This window comes from Anopheles coluzzii, chromosome 3, assembly GCF_943734685.1.
Source record: "Anopheles coluzzii chromosome 3, AcolN3, whole genome shotgun sequence".
Taxonomy (NCBI): domain Eukaryota; kingdom Metazoa; phylum Arthropoda; class Insecta; order Diptera; family Culicidae; genus Anopheles; species Anopheles coluzzii.
Window position 1 is genome coordinate 6,884,946 of NC_064671.1, and position 13,453 is coordinate 6,898,398.

Sequence of the window (13,453 nt, forward strand, 5' to 3'; positions counted from 1 at the left end):
AGTTAAGAAGGACTCGTTTTTTTTGCCCCGTTTGCTGCTTCCGTTGTTCAGCAGTTCTACCTGCAGCTAGCACAAGGGATTTTCCCCTGCAGCTGTAGCCGTAGTGCTCACTTCGAGGGAGAGTAATGATTCCACAAATTGAACCGGAAGCTGCTCTCACACAACGCACGGGTTGTTGCATCGTGCGGCTTATTCCTGGGAGTTCCCATTTCCACTTTCACTTACAACCGATGGTAGGAGCGGGTCTGGGGATTGTCTGGTCGGATAGTTGGTGGGTGGTATTAAAAATTTAAACTGCTTCCTGCTATTTCTCCCACGCTTTTCCTTCCCTTTTTCCATCGGAGAGTGGTGGGTTCTTTCCCTCTATTGCCTAGCAGTCGTTGCAAAACGCTTGCACGTACGTTGCATGAATAGTTTTCCCCTTCAGAACGCTGCAATCGATTGCCAAAGAATGTGTGCAGTGAAAAGCGCTAACAACATCCCGTTCGATTGCTCAACCCGCTGGCGGCTTGGAAAGGCGGAAGCTTCCAAATCAAGCACCTTTAGTGAGGCTTCCGTTCATTTCAGCAGCAGCATTTTCGTGGGGACTTGGAATCTGAAATCCTCCAACCTGCACGAACGGATCAAATCACCGGCAGCACACGCTGCTGGCGACAATAATTGTTAAGCCGCTTCGTCGTCTACCCTTCGTTAAGGCATCGTCCGGAAGCAGCACCGTTATTGCTCGACGATCGGTTTTCGCTTCCGGGTAAGAAAAATCGCACCAATAAAAAAACACGCTGCAAAACCGTTGTACGACGACGATGGGTGTTGTCATTGCTATTGAGTCCCTTTGTACGGCGTCTCGTTCGCTAGTTGTGCTGAAAGTGGAAGAAAATAAAGCGGTACGTCCCGCTTCTCTGTGTTGGCACCTACGTACGGGCGAACCTTTCGGCACTCCACTCGCAATTTTCACCGTACGGTGGAAGCGGCGATAAAGAGATGCGCTTAAGAGTGCAATGGTAAAGGAAAAGGAGCTTTCCGTACGTTCGGCTCTGGTCCTTCTGGTTAGGGAAGAAACGACATTGTTGTTGTGTGCATTTTTTTTACTGCACTTCTTGAAAACAGATGTTTTGTGATGATAACCATTACTTAGCTGTTGTTTGATTCCTTCTATTCTTTGGTAAGAATGTTTGTTTTTGTCTGTTTGTATTACTTTGTTCAAGAGCATGAGATTCTTAGGCATTTTTTTTCAATGTCTTAATTCTCTTTTATTTATTTTTTATCTACAGAATTTTTTTATCTCTATTTTTTAATTCTCTTTTAATTTTCTTTTTTTCAATTCTAAATTATTATTCAATTTCTTATTTTTCTTCTTTATTTGTTTGAACTATGAATTCCTTGATTAACATTCTTCTTATCGATCCAATCTTTTATAATGATTTTCGTCTCTCTTTTTTATCTTTTCTATTATTTTATTCCTTCTAGCACTTCTTTCTTGTACTTCTATCTCACTTTAAGCTGCTTCGTTAAACTGCTAAACAATAAACTGTCCACTATCATGTTCTTCCCACTGTCCAGCGACTTTCCAAGTTGTCGCCTAGCCCCTAGCTCCTTGATCGTGAAACTTCCTCCTCCGTCCAGACCAGACACGGAGTCAGCACACAACCTCTGCAGTGGCTGAAAGAGAAAGCCGGAAAGAAAACTTCATCAGACAAGTAAAAACGAAACTACACTTTTCATCCGGGATTACAGCTATTGTAGCAGCACCGCTTCCCTCACGACGGTCGCGACTTTGGGAATGTATTGTCCCACACTTCCACCCAGTTCGCTTGTATGGCGTCTTAAGCGCAGGAAGAGCACCCTATACCGCAGTTCACTCACTCGGGACCTCGCATTTGTAGCTCGGGTTTGTATCCTTTCCTCCCGACCACTGCCCCCATGTACTGCGATGATTTATTGGACTCCTACTCATCGCACGGGGACACTCCTTACCGATTGTCAAATGTCGGCTGAAGTGGAAGTGCGCTTCGTCGCTGTCGGACAATCTGGGGGTTGGAATCGGGTTTTGTGATGTACAAAATGATATATCCTTCACATTCCTGTCGCCTGCTACTTCCGTCGCTTTGCATTGTCGACGTAAGGGCTTTAATCTTCAGTCAATTGCTGAGCTGGGAGCTTGACATTGCTGGTGACGAAGGAGACATGATTTTGCATACATGTCACCCCTATTGTCAAGCTGGTATGGTATTGCCAATCACATTTCGTTGCTTTACGAAGTTATGGTTGATTGGGTGTACTCGTAGAGAATTTGTATGGACGATATATGTTTCCGAGACAAACACAAAACAAATCATACAGATGATTATAAACCTAAGCTAGACCAATTCATTCATCATGCTTGGTATGTTATAATCTAGCATAACGAAAGCCTTGCCTATGTAATGACCAGTCATCAGATTCACTCCATAAAACCATACAGCAGTTCCTTCGCCCTGTTTCAATAAAAGGCTTCCACTTGCGACCCTTTCTGCGATGATAAATAGACTACATGATTGTGGCGGTAGGCTCGAGATTGAGGTCAGATAAGAGAGATGGGTACGAAATTCCTTACATGCAAGCCTGGAGGAATTTGTATTGTTGTCTGATTAAAATTCACTTCGGTTCAGGAAAAAAAGGTCCCTACTCAACGAAAAATCCATTACTGTCAAGTGCAAAAGTGCTCGATTGAGGAAAACTGAAGAAGATTTGGAAGAAAGAGGGCTGAAATTTCGGGCACGAAAAAGGTTTTATATCCAACAGTCTTGTTCAACTAATGTTCATGCCTTTTAGTATTCTGTGTAATGCGGATAGTCTACATGTAGGCGCTTTATTTCTTGTTCTAATATCTTCAGCAGCTCAGCAGTTCAAATTGCATTCTTTACTAGTTATGTAATTAATTTCATTTACTTGAATTTCATTTCAAAGAAGTAAAACAAAACTGCTGCTTTGTGCAATAAAACATATTGTTTCACACCTTTACAACTTCCCGCTAAACAAAAAACTAAAAACCAAGATTCAATCGCACGCAAACGTGCACCATAAGCTGGAGCATCTTCACCACTGCGCTCCATCTGCAGCACAAAGCAAACCCATCTGTGTACCGTAAACCAGTGTTTAGCACCTAGCACAGGGCGAAAATGAAAAACAACCTCAACAAGAAAAGAGCTTACCGCTGGATGAAACTTTATCATCGTCGACGGGGTTTGGTCCCACACAGGTGCATTCGTGCCCGGTCGGACGCTTCTGCTTTATGAAGCTAAATATCCCCGTTTTCCCCCTGTCTCTCTTTCTCTCTCTTTCTCTTTGTGGGGTTAAAATAAAAAGTTGCAATTGCATTCCGTACTCGTGTACCGACTTATGCCTGACCCGGAATGAAGCAGTGAACAAACCTTTGCACAAATTCATTCCACTCCTCTGCGTGGTGTGTTGCTTGTGCTGTGTGCCGCACCAAGACCAAACCACGTAACCTCGGGCCGGTCTGATTCCGTGGCTCCTTTGTGGCCTGTTGCACAGTACGTAGACACAGCGTGCATAAACGAAACACTGCCTTTCCCCCACAAGCGCCCCGCCAGCAGAGGGGAGTAGTGAACTTATCTTCCGGAAAAAGGTGCAACGTTGTTAAGCGAATAACAACATTTGTTTCGGTTCTGAGAAAAAAACACAGCAGCAGCACGAGCTCCGAGCAGCATCCCCATGAAGCTTGATGGGTGTGATTTTTTGTATTCACCTTTCCACCTTCCACACTATTATCTTTTAGCCAGCGAAACGGAGGACTGTATGTGTTTTGTCTGTGTTACCGGAAGCAAAGTGGATGGTTTTCTACACTCCCTCGAGCGAGCTTCTGTTTGCGTAAATGGTACAAAGCGCGGCGGGAAGATGGAAATTGCACATTAAAACTGTTATTTTTCAACATCAAACAAAGGGGCGGACGAATGTGAACTCTCCAAAGGAAGTGAATGTATGCACATTCTCAACACACGAAAAATGCTTCTTTTAATCCGTTTTTGTATCAACCATAATATGGACTGATGTGCCCGTATCGCTCATTACACACAAATGGCTAGCAGTGTGCATATCCATCAGCGCGCCAAAGAGAGCTTTCCGGCAGAGCCAGCATTAGGCTGGCCACACCTGCTACTGCCAGACGGAGTGTTCTCGGAACCATGTCATCCTCTGGGACGGACGAGTGTGAGCCGTCGCTTGCAAAGCTAATTACTGCGGCACCAAGTGCGATGCATCCTAGGACCGCATCACGAACATGCCCAATGTAAGCGGGCCGGTTACGCTCTTTCCGTTTGAAATTGGACCCAGCAGCCTCCGGCAAGCGGTGACCGGTGACCTGTGCGTTAAGTTTCGTTTTCCAACCCATCAGTACGTTCCATCGCTGCAAAAGAATAGAACAGTGTGTCTGAGTGCATGTGGGCGAACTGCGGTGCACTTTCAATTACGATCACTCTGGTGGCCGGGGTGCGTTCAGCTGGAACGCCGTTTCTTTCACCGCTCGGCTCGAAGCGTACGGAGAAAATGCCTCCCCGGGCAGGAGTAAATGACCACTCGACAAGCTGTGAGTTCAGGGTTCGGGGAGAATGGTTTGGGTCGGTTTAGCCGGGCCCAGTGGCTAATGGTGACCACTTATCTACATTCCATTGCCTGCGATTACGATGCAGCTGTGTTTGCCGCTGAAAGCGATAATATTTTATTGCATATTAATTAGATTGAAACCAAGGTAAATAGAGAAAAAGAAACATCTGACGCACTGCAGTGAGCTTTAAAGTGAAGATAAATTGTAATTTATTATTTTTATATAATGATATGGACGCTCATGAGGCAGGCCAAAACCGCAAAGCGGTTGTAGCGCCGGATAAGTAAGTAAGTAATAATATGTGCATGGTGCCATGACCAGGATCACACGTGGAACATAGCAAAGGTTTTACTAGCAAAGGTTGTACTAGCAATTTACGATACAATTTAATACATTACATTAAATCTGTTGCCGCGTGTTTTTTAGTCGTCTGTATCAACAACGACCCATAAACAGGATAATTGTACAAAATATGCAATGAAAATAAGAAAAAAGAAAATTCACAAATTGCATACCTTTAGGCGTTCAGTAAGGTAGCGTTAAGAGGCATTTATATCCCTACTCTATCACAAAGGGTTACGTTTTTACAGCTTACCAAATTAATCATCTAAATCATCCATTCAATAATAAACCAAATTCATTCATCACCATCATCCTTGTCAACTTGGGATCAATCTTTTTAAAAATACTCCCTTCAAACCCCAATGCACTACTTCAGCGCCATGTCCCTCTCCAAAGAATGATTTACGATTTACTTAATCAGCATTCAGCCTTCCATTCAAACGTGGCACGTGCACCGGACCAATGACCATCGATAAAAGAAAATTCATTCGCTCGACTTCCGATATCGTCAATTCATTTAATCCATTTCACTGTCCCGCTACCAAAACTGGCCCCCAAACCAAGCCCCTTTTTGACAAATCTGCTCCCAATCCTCGCTGTCAATCGATCATTTCGTCCAATCGCAAATCTCTTGCACTTCCCTTTCTTTTTTTTCTCTCTCTCTCTCTCTCTCTCTCTCTCTCTCTGTTCGTTTGCCACGCTTCGATGGCGCTATCATGGAGAATAAATTACCTTCACTTTATCGCCACCGCAAACGCCTGCTCCCATCCATGGCGTGGAACCGTTGGGCGCAACCTTTTGGGACCGAGCACGTACAAACGTACAGCTCTCCAGGGACCGCGGTCAGTTCCCGCCGCTGTGTGTGTGTGTGCTCTCGAAGCACACCGGCATAAAGCATCGGCGTACCAGTTTGCGACAACATCTTAAATTTTCGCTTACCTTCCCGTTCCGTTCCAGCAGGAAACGGCATCGCGGCTTTGAAGGGATTTGGGGGGGTTTGAAATTTATCGAGTGCCAACGGGGTTGCGGTGGGTACAAGCGCCCAGAGTAAAGCGCAAGAGTAAACATAGCCGCTATAGGAACGGAACGGGCCACTGTTTTCTCACTAAAATATATCAATAACAAACGGATTTTCGTGCAGGTCCGGCTACCAAGCGGTCCCATGTGGTTGTGGCTGTGCTTCACTCGGGCACACCTTTGCACCGGTCCAGCCCACACAGTCGCTCATCGGCAGGCGATACCTTTTATCGACAGGACGGTAAATAAAGGTGAACTAACGCAGCAAGGAGCTGCGCGCAACGGCAGGGGCAGCAGAAAAGGTGCGCCGGAATATAAATTAGGTTAAACGGAGGTTCCAAACCAACCGTGACCGGTTGTCCTTCGCCCGTTTTATGCGATAAACAATTTTCACTTTCCCTTTGGCACAAGTGTGCGGGAAGAGAAAATGGAAAACCTGCTGCCACAGTGCTTGAACGTTCCAATGTCACGAACAAGCCAGCAGCCGGTACGGTAGGGTGTGGATAAAAGGCGCACGCTACAAGTGGGAACCGACCGGTAAGTGCCCTTCGAGACACACTGCACACGGAAAACGCAAACACGTGTCCTCTTTTATGGCGCTAAAGCTGCCGCGACATCGGCCTCGCGCTGCCAGTGCAGATTAACCCAATTTCGGCGAAACAGATGAAAGCTTTTACTTCGCCGAACCGATAGGCCCGGTGCCGTAAAAGTCACAGCGTTTGATAAGAAATGGTTCCGCAAAACGATTATGGTTACAGGTTTTGGTGGGTTTGTCGAACAAGTGCGATGGAAAAGTCCTTCCTTTAAGACGCTTTGGCGTCTGCTTTTTATCTGCTTCTGTGCGTGAACCTTAGCCTTAGTCGAGTAATTCGAATGATGGATAAGATTTGGTTGAGCGGATCCAAATTAAATCAAGCCTGTGGAGCTGATTGCCTTAATACAATGCGAGCGACATTCCAGGGACACTTAAAGCTTAGCATAGGAGATGACGGCTCGGTTCATTACACAGAGACGGAGTGATGCGAGTTCATTCGAAATTTGGGTTTTTGTTTTTAGAAAGTGCAAGGTCTAGCTTGAAACGAACTGAAATTGATGCTATGAAACGCCCAAATGTATGCAATATGGGTACAAAATCGTCTTATTAGGATTTTTTCTAGATCATGCTAGTCTTCTTACATTTTCAGATTATTGAAATAACTCAGAATTAATGATACGGCCAACCAGGCCGTCCTTACGAGAAATAAAAAAAATAACTCAGAATACTTTCTTAATGAGATTTTTATACAGGATTTAAAACCATTACTCTGCTTGAAGCGTCTCTGGCTCAGACAGAATAATGTAGTCCGAACACAATCACGAACACTTAAAAAAAATCGAGCAAGTAACTTCGACAATCACAACAGCTGTTCATCACCGGCATACCGAGAAACACGTCTTAAAAACATTCCTCGATCGATTGTTGTTTTGATCGATCGATCGAGTTTTGTTCTGGACGTAACGTATAAAGCTTCAACACATTTTCCTGTGGTGCTGGATAGCGACACGGGATGAAGTGTTACTCAGGAAAACTAGCATCGTTGCCATCCTCTTCGCTTATCAATTCAATTCGCAAACTGAAAACAAAGATTGTCTACAGCTGTGCAAAGACGCTACCGAAGTGCCGTAGAAAGTAGTACAAACAGTAAACACACAACGCAACGTAAACAACAGCTCAACCAAAGCGTCTGTTCTCGGTGGCGGGAAACTGTGGCGCTCCCTAAAACTTCACTCGATCGGTTTCGTACATCTTTGTTTTTTCAGCTGTTTTCCATACTGGACAGAGCTCTACTACCAACCGCGAATGGCACTGCCATCATCCTAGACCGACCATAAACACTTGAGCCCCTCGGCGAAACGATCGATTCTACACGCACGTGTACTGCAATCAGCTACGACCAGCACCGGTCATAATGTGAAATAAATCGTACCCCAGTCACGCAACAGCCGGTTTAAATTCTGTCACCTTCGATCGGTTCGGTTTCAGTACCGCGCTACCACGGCCGCCAAGCCATGCTGATCGTCGCCGTGTTTGTGGCCTTCTTTGGCATCTTTTGGATCTACTTTCACTTCCGACAGCGGTATCTGTTCTGGCTGAATCGCGATGTGCCGTACCTGGAGCCGACGTTCCCGTTTGGGAATATGATAGACATCTTCAATCCCAACATTCACTTTGCGCATCTCATCCAGAAGCTGTACCAACAGCTGAAGGATCGGGGTGACTATGTTGGACTTTTCTTCTTTCGCGATCCCGTGCTGCTTGTGCTGTCGCCCGAGTTCGCCCGGACGGTTATGGTGAAGGACTTTAACTACTTCGTCGATCGGGGTGTGTACAGTAATGAAGAGTTTGATCCACTGTCGGCGAACCTGTTCTTCATGGAGGGTGCCAAATGGCGAAAGCTACGATCGAAGCTAACGCCAACCTTTACCTCCGGCAAGTTGAAGGCCATGTTCCACACCATTGTGGACGTAGCGACCCGGCTGGACCAGCATCTTGGTGAGCGGTGTGTCAGAATGCAGCGGATAGACATTAAAGAGCTGCTAGCGCGCTTCATGACGGACGTGATCGGTTCGTGTGCGTTCGGGATCGAGTGTAACACGCTGGAAAATCCCAACTCCCAGTTCCGACTGAAGGGCAAGCGGATGATCAACCTACCGAAGCTGAAATCGCTCAAAGTGTTCTTCGCCATGATGTTCCGCAAGCAGGCCCAAGCACTCGGCATACGCTACAACGACAAAGACGTGGCCGATTTCTTCATGAATGTCGTGCGGGACACCATCCGCTATCGGGCCGAGAACGGTGTGCGGCGGGATGACTTCATGCAGCTGCTGATCGACATGATGCAGGAAAATGGTGCCGGTGCTGGTGAATCGCTCACGTTTGAGGAGATTGCCGCCCAGGCGTTTGTGTTCTTTTTCGGTGGTTTTGAAACGTCCACGACCACGCTGACGTTTGCGCTACATTTGCTGGCGCAGCATCCGAAAGCGCAGCGGAAGGCCCGGAAGTGTGTGCGCAGTACACTGGCCAAGCACGGCAATGAGATGACGTACGAGGCGATTAAGGATATGTATTACCTTGAGTGTGTCATACACGGTAAGAGAACATGCACTAATTTGAAGCCTTTTTTCATCAGAATTAATAGCTTCTTTTTGTTGTCCTATGTTCCAGAAACCCTGCGTCTTTACCCACCAGTTGCTTCCATCCATCGAATGACCTCCCAGCCCTACCAGCTTCCGAATGGAGAAGTCATCCCAGAGGGCGTCGGTGTGATCATCTCCAACCTTGCCTTCCAGCACGACCCAACCCTGTTTCCCGATCCGCTCGTCTTCAAACCGGAACGGTTCGAGGACAAAACGTTCGCCAAAACCAATCCAAGCTATTTGGCTTTCGGCGATGGACCGCGGATGTGTATTGCGATGCGCTTTGGAAAGCTTCAGACGTGTCTTGGGTTGGCAATGTTGCTAAAAAGCTACACATTTAGCCTGGAAGATTGTGACGTGGACCGCCCGTTGCTCATTGATCCGATCAATCTGATGTATGGACCGGCCGGCCCAGTGTGGTTGAACGTGGAACGTTACGTAGAGGGTAGCAAGAGCTCGTGAGGGAGTGTAAAGCTTACAGTGGAGTTATGTTAAGGAGTCTTGGGGCATCTCACACTTTTCTTGATTAAATTGATTAAAAAATATTATTGTAATAAACACAAATTTAAAACGTGTCATAAGAAATTTAAAATTCCGACTTCCAACGACTTTCGCAAGCTTTCAAGCAGCGCCCTCTACTTGTTAAGCTCACACGCAAGAAACCCATGACCGTAGCGATTTCCCACCGTGCAAAACGCGCGCAATCAAAACGTCAAACCGGAACGAACTTTGTTTATCTTTCTCGCATTAGTCGTCCCCGGCGCAAATTACAATCAATCGGGCGTGATTATCCGTGATAAAAATGTGAAACAATCGATTTTTAATGGTTCATTGTACCTGAGACGCAGCCTTACACGCCCAGAAATCAGTATTGTCTGTGAAACCGTTTTCGACCCGCTTCAGTCATGTTCGTACAGTTCCTGCTCGTGGTCAGCCTCGGCTGGCTGTGGATTTACCTGCACTTCAAGCAGCGGTACCGGTTCTGGGCAGAGCGGCAGGTGCCGTTCCTGGAGCCATCGTTTCCGGCCGGCAATGTGCCCGACACCCTCAAGCCAACCATCCACTTTGCTTACATCATCGAGAAGCTGTACAAGAGGCTGAAATCGAAGGGGGATTATGTTGGCATTTACTTCTTCCGCGATCCGGTACTGCTCGTCCTATCGCCCGAGTTCGCTCGGACAGTGTTGGTGAAGGATTTTAACTACTTCGTCGATCGGGGTGTGTACAGCAACGAGGAAGTGGACCCACTGTCGGCGAACCTGTTCTTTCTGGAGGGCAATCGATGGAGAAAGCTAAGATCGAAGCTTGCGCCAACCTTTACCTCGGGCAAGCTGAAGGCCATGTTCCACACGATAGTGGACGTGGGTAACCGGTTGGATCAGCATCTGGCGGAAAAATGCCAGCAAGTGAAGCGGATCGACGTCCGACAGCTGATGGCCTGCTTCCTGACCGACGTCATCGGTTCGTGTGCGTTCGGGATCGATTGTAACAGCCTGGAAAATCCCAACTCTCAGTTCCGTGTGATGGGCAAGCGGATGATAAACCTACCTAAATTAAAAGCCCTCAAAGTGTTCTTCGCCATGATGTTCCGCAAGCAGGCGAGAGCACTCGGCATACGGTTCAACGATGAAGACGTTTCGGACTTCTTTATGAACGTGGTGCGCGACACAATCCGCTACAGGGAGGAGCACGGTGAGCGGAGGGACGATTTTATGCAGCTGCTGATCGACATGATGAAACAGGACGGCGCGGCTGAGGAAGATCCGCTCAAGTTCGAGGAGGTCGCCGCGCAGGCGTTTGTGTTTTTCTTTGCCGGGTTTGAAACGTCCGCCACCACGCTGACCTTTGTGCTGCATTTGCTCGCCAAACATCCGGAAGTGCAGCTGGAGGGACGGGAATGTGTTCGAGATGTGTTGGCGAAACACGACAACAAACTGTCGTACGATGCGGTCATGGAGATGGAGTACCTCGGGTGGATTGTGAATGGTATGACGTTTACTTTTGAACAAAAATGAGCTTATTTTACATTATTTTCCCGTTTTACTGGTTGTAGAAACGCTCCGTCTGTATCCACCGGTCGCAACGCTGCACAGAATCACCACCCAACCCTACCAACTCCCTAACGGTGCCATCCTCCCGGAAGGTGTTGGTGTGATCCTGCCCAACCTAGCCTTCCACTACGACCCGGACTACTTTCCCGATCCGTACGATTTCAAGCCGGAACGGTTTGCGGTAAAAAACGATTTCAAGAACAACTTTAGCTATTTACCCTTCGGCGAAGGGCCACGGATGTGTATCGGGATGCGCTTTGGGCTGCTGCAGACACGGCTCGGACTGGCGATGCTGTTGCGCAACTACCACTTCACCATTGACCCGTCGGACGCGGCCCGTCCGTTGCGCATCGATCCGATCAATTTGACGCACGGACCGGAGGGGCAAGTGTGGCTGAACGTTGAACGTATCGCATAAAAATGTTCCTCTACCTACAGACTACCTCAGCGGAAAGCGGTCTAACCGTTTAACCAATGGAAATAAAACGCGCTTAAGCGGCAACCACTCGGTTGAGCTTTTTCACCTTCAACCATAGATCGCCCTGCGGCTTAATAACGGTGTGTGCGTTCGATAGCGCCCCTGGTGTGGTATTGGCACACGTAGCGAACTCGTAGCTGCTCAACAGAACTGCCAACATGGTGCGCAGCTGTAGCTTGCCCTGCCGATAACCAATGCAAATTTTAGGACCCGCGCTAAAGGGAAGAAAGGTGTAGGGTGCGCGCTGCCTGCAACCTTCCGGCGTGAAGCGATCCGGATCGAAACGTTCCGGTTCGGGGTAGTGCTGCGGATCGTAATGGATGGCGTACACCGGTACGATGATGTTCAGCCCTTTTGGTAGAATGATGCCAGTCGAGTCGGGCACGGGATAGTCCTCCGTAACGACACGGATCAGATTAATCGCCAGTGGATGCTTGCGGAGCGTTTCTGTAAAGAGAGAGAGAGGGAGAGAGTAGTTAATGTGGAATGTTTTTTAAACGAAATTGCAAGCGCTCACCATTGATACACTGATCGAGGTAGGGCATCTGGGCAATTGCTTCGTACGTGATGCCTCCATGCTTCTCCAGCGCCTCACAAACGCACGCCCTTGCACGCTGCTGCAACTCGGGACGTTGAGCCAGCTCGTACAAGCAGTAGAAAGTGGTTATAGCATTCGTTTCGTAAGCAGCGACAAACAGAAACACTTGTGCGGCTATTTCCGACAGCGTTAGGGAGCTTTTCCCATCAAAGCCGGGCGCTTTAAGAAGCTGATCGATTAGATCCACTCTTCTGCTTGCTTCAGGCCGGTGCTCGTGCAGCTTGCTGTTGATGGCTTCTGCTGCAACGCGCTCCACCGTTTCCGTTAGCTCCCGTGAGCACACCTTCAGACGCAACTTTCTCGCCACGGAGCGGTATGACGTCATTAGGAATAGCTTCCACACACTGGGCAGTAGGAAGCCTCCACGCATAACTGCCTCATGCAGACCACCTTCCGGTGCGAGCAGATTGTTCCCTTCGCGGCCGAGCAGAAACCGCATCGCAATGTCCGTGTTGTGGCGTTCCAGCACCCCCTTCAGCTCTATCATTTCACCTTCCGCGGCCAACTTAGCGTCCAGGTACGCCTGAAACTGATCGATCATTTGTACCATTTCGGGCAGGAACGCTCGCAAGCGACCGGTGGAAAAGATTGGACTCGATGCGTGACGCAAAACGCTCCACCGTTCACTGCCACTGTTCAGCATGTGGCCGGACAGTGGATCGTGCTGCCGGTTGATGTAGCCCCCGCGGTCGTAAAAGTGACGAAAGTCACGCACCAGCACGTTTCGGATCATCTCCGGATCGGTGACCATGGCGACGGGTTCGGTAAATTGGAAGATTCCGCCGAACGGATGCTTTCCTTTTAATGCTCGGTAGAGGTCCAGCATCAGGTGGGACGCGTGCTGGATGTTACCGAGTGGAAAGCGTGCCGGGACGAACGGTACACCCCGTTCGGACCAGAAGGAGTATTTTTTTCGGATGTGGATGACACACAGAACGAAACAGAGGGATAACACAGCGGAGAGAAGCCACGCGACGACTAACATGTTGGTGCGAGAGCGAATGATCCGGTTCGGTTGAATGACTGACTGAGAATGGCACGCAAATCGTGATCGTGATCGTGCCCGGCCATATCTGTGCAACCTTGTTTCACAACCTTAACACAGTTCTACGCAAACTATGCAACTACAGCAGCATTGCTCGAGATCAAGGCCAGCGCTCGCTTGATTAACATCTGTATTACATCTT

General features: G+C 48.0%; 2 protein-coding genes across 2 annotated transcripts; one reads left to right on the forward strand and one right to left on the reverse strand.

Annotated features, from left to right (window-relative positions):
• Positions 1-7,949: 7,949 nt before the first annotated feature.
• Positions 7,950-11,720, forward strand: LOC120956910 (probable cytochrome P450 6a14). Its single transcript, XM_040378727.2, has 4 exons — positions 7,950-9,092; positions 9,168-9,598; positions 10,027-11,125; positions 11,193-11,720. Exons 1-4 carry the CDS (start codon positions 8,012-8,014, stop codon positions 11,606-11,608), a joined length of 3,027 nt encoding a protein of 1,008 aa, XP_040234661.2. The 5' UTR covers positions 7,950-8,011; the 3' UTR covers positions 11,609-11,720.
• LOC120956909 (probable cytochrome P450 6a14) lies at positions 11,682-13,372 on the reverse strand. Its single transcript, XM_040378726.2, has 2 exons — positions 12,186-13,372; positions 11,682-12,115 (listed from the first exon to the last, which is right to left on the reverse strand). The coding sequence occupies exons 1-2, from the start codon at positions 13,249-13,251 to the stop codon at positions 11,682-11,684; spliced, it is 1,500 nt and encodes a 499-aa protein (XP_040234660.2). The 5' UTR covers positions 13,252-13,372.
• Between the last annotated feature and the right edge of the window lie 81 nt (positions 13,373-13,453).

What these genes read in the sequence shown, in the direction of transcription:
- LOC120956909 (XM_040378726.2), bottom strand. Translation starts at nt 13,251, where the DNA reads ATGTTAGTCGTCGCGTGGCTTCTCTCCGCTGTGTTATCCCTCTGTTTC. An exon ending in CCTCGATCAGTGTATCAATG is followed by an intron (nt 12,116 to 12,185) that starts GTGAGCGCTTGC and finishes CTCTCTTTACAG; the next exon opens with AAACGCTCCGCAAGCATCCA.
- LOC120956910 (XM_040378727.2), top strand. Translation starts at nt 8,012, where the DNA reads ATGCTGATCGTCGCCGTGTTTGTGGCCTTCTTTGGCATCTTTTGGATC. An exon ending in TAGAGGGTAGCAAGAGCTCG is followed by an intron (nt 9,599 to 10,026) that starts TGAGGGAGTGTA and finishes CTGTGAAACCGT; the next exon opens with TTTCGACCCGCTTCAGTCAT. An exon ending in CCTCGGGTGGATTGTGAATG is followed by an intron (nt 11,126 to 11,192) that starts GTATGACGTTTA and finishes TACTGGTTGTAG; the next exon opens with AAACGCTCCGTCTGTATCCA.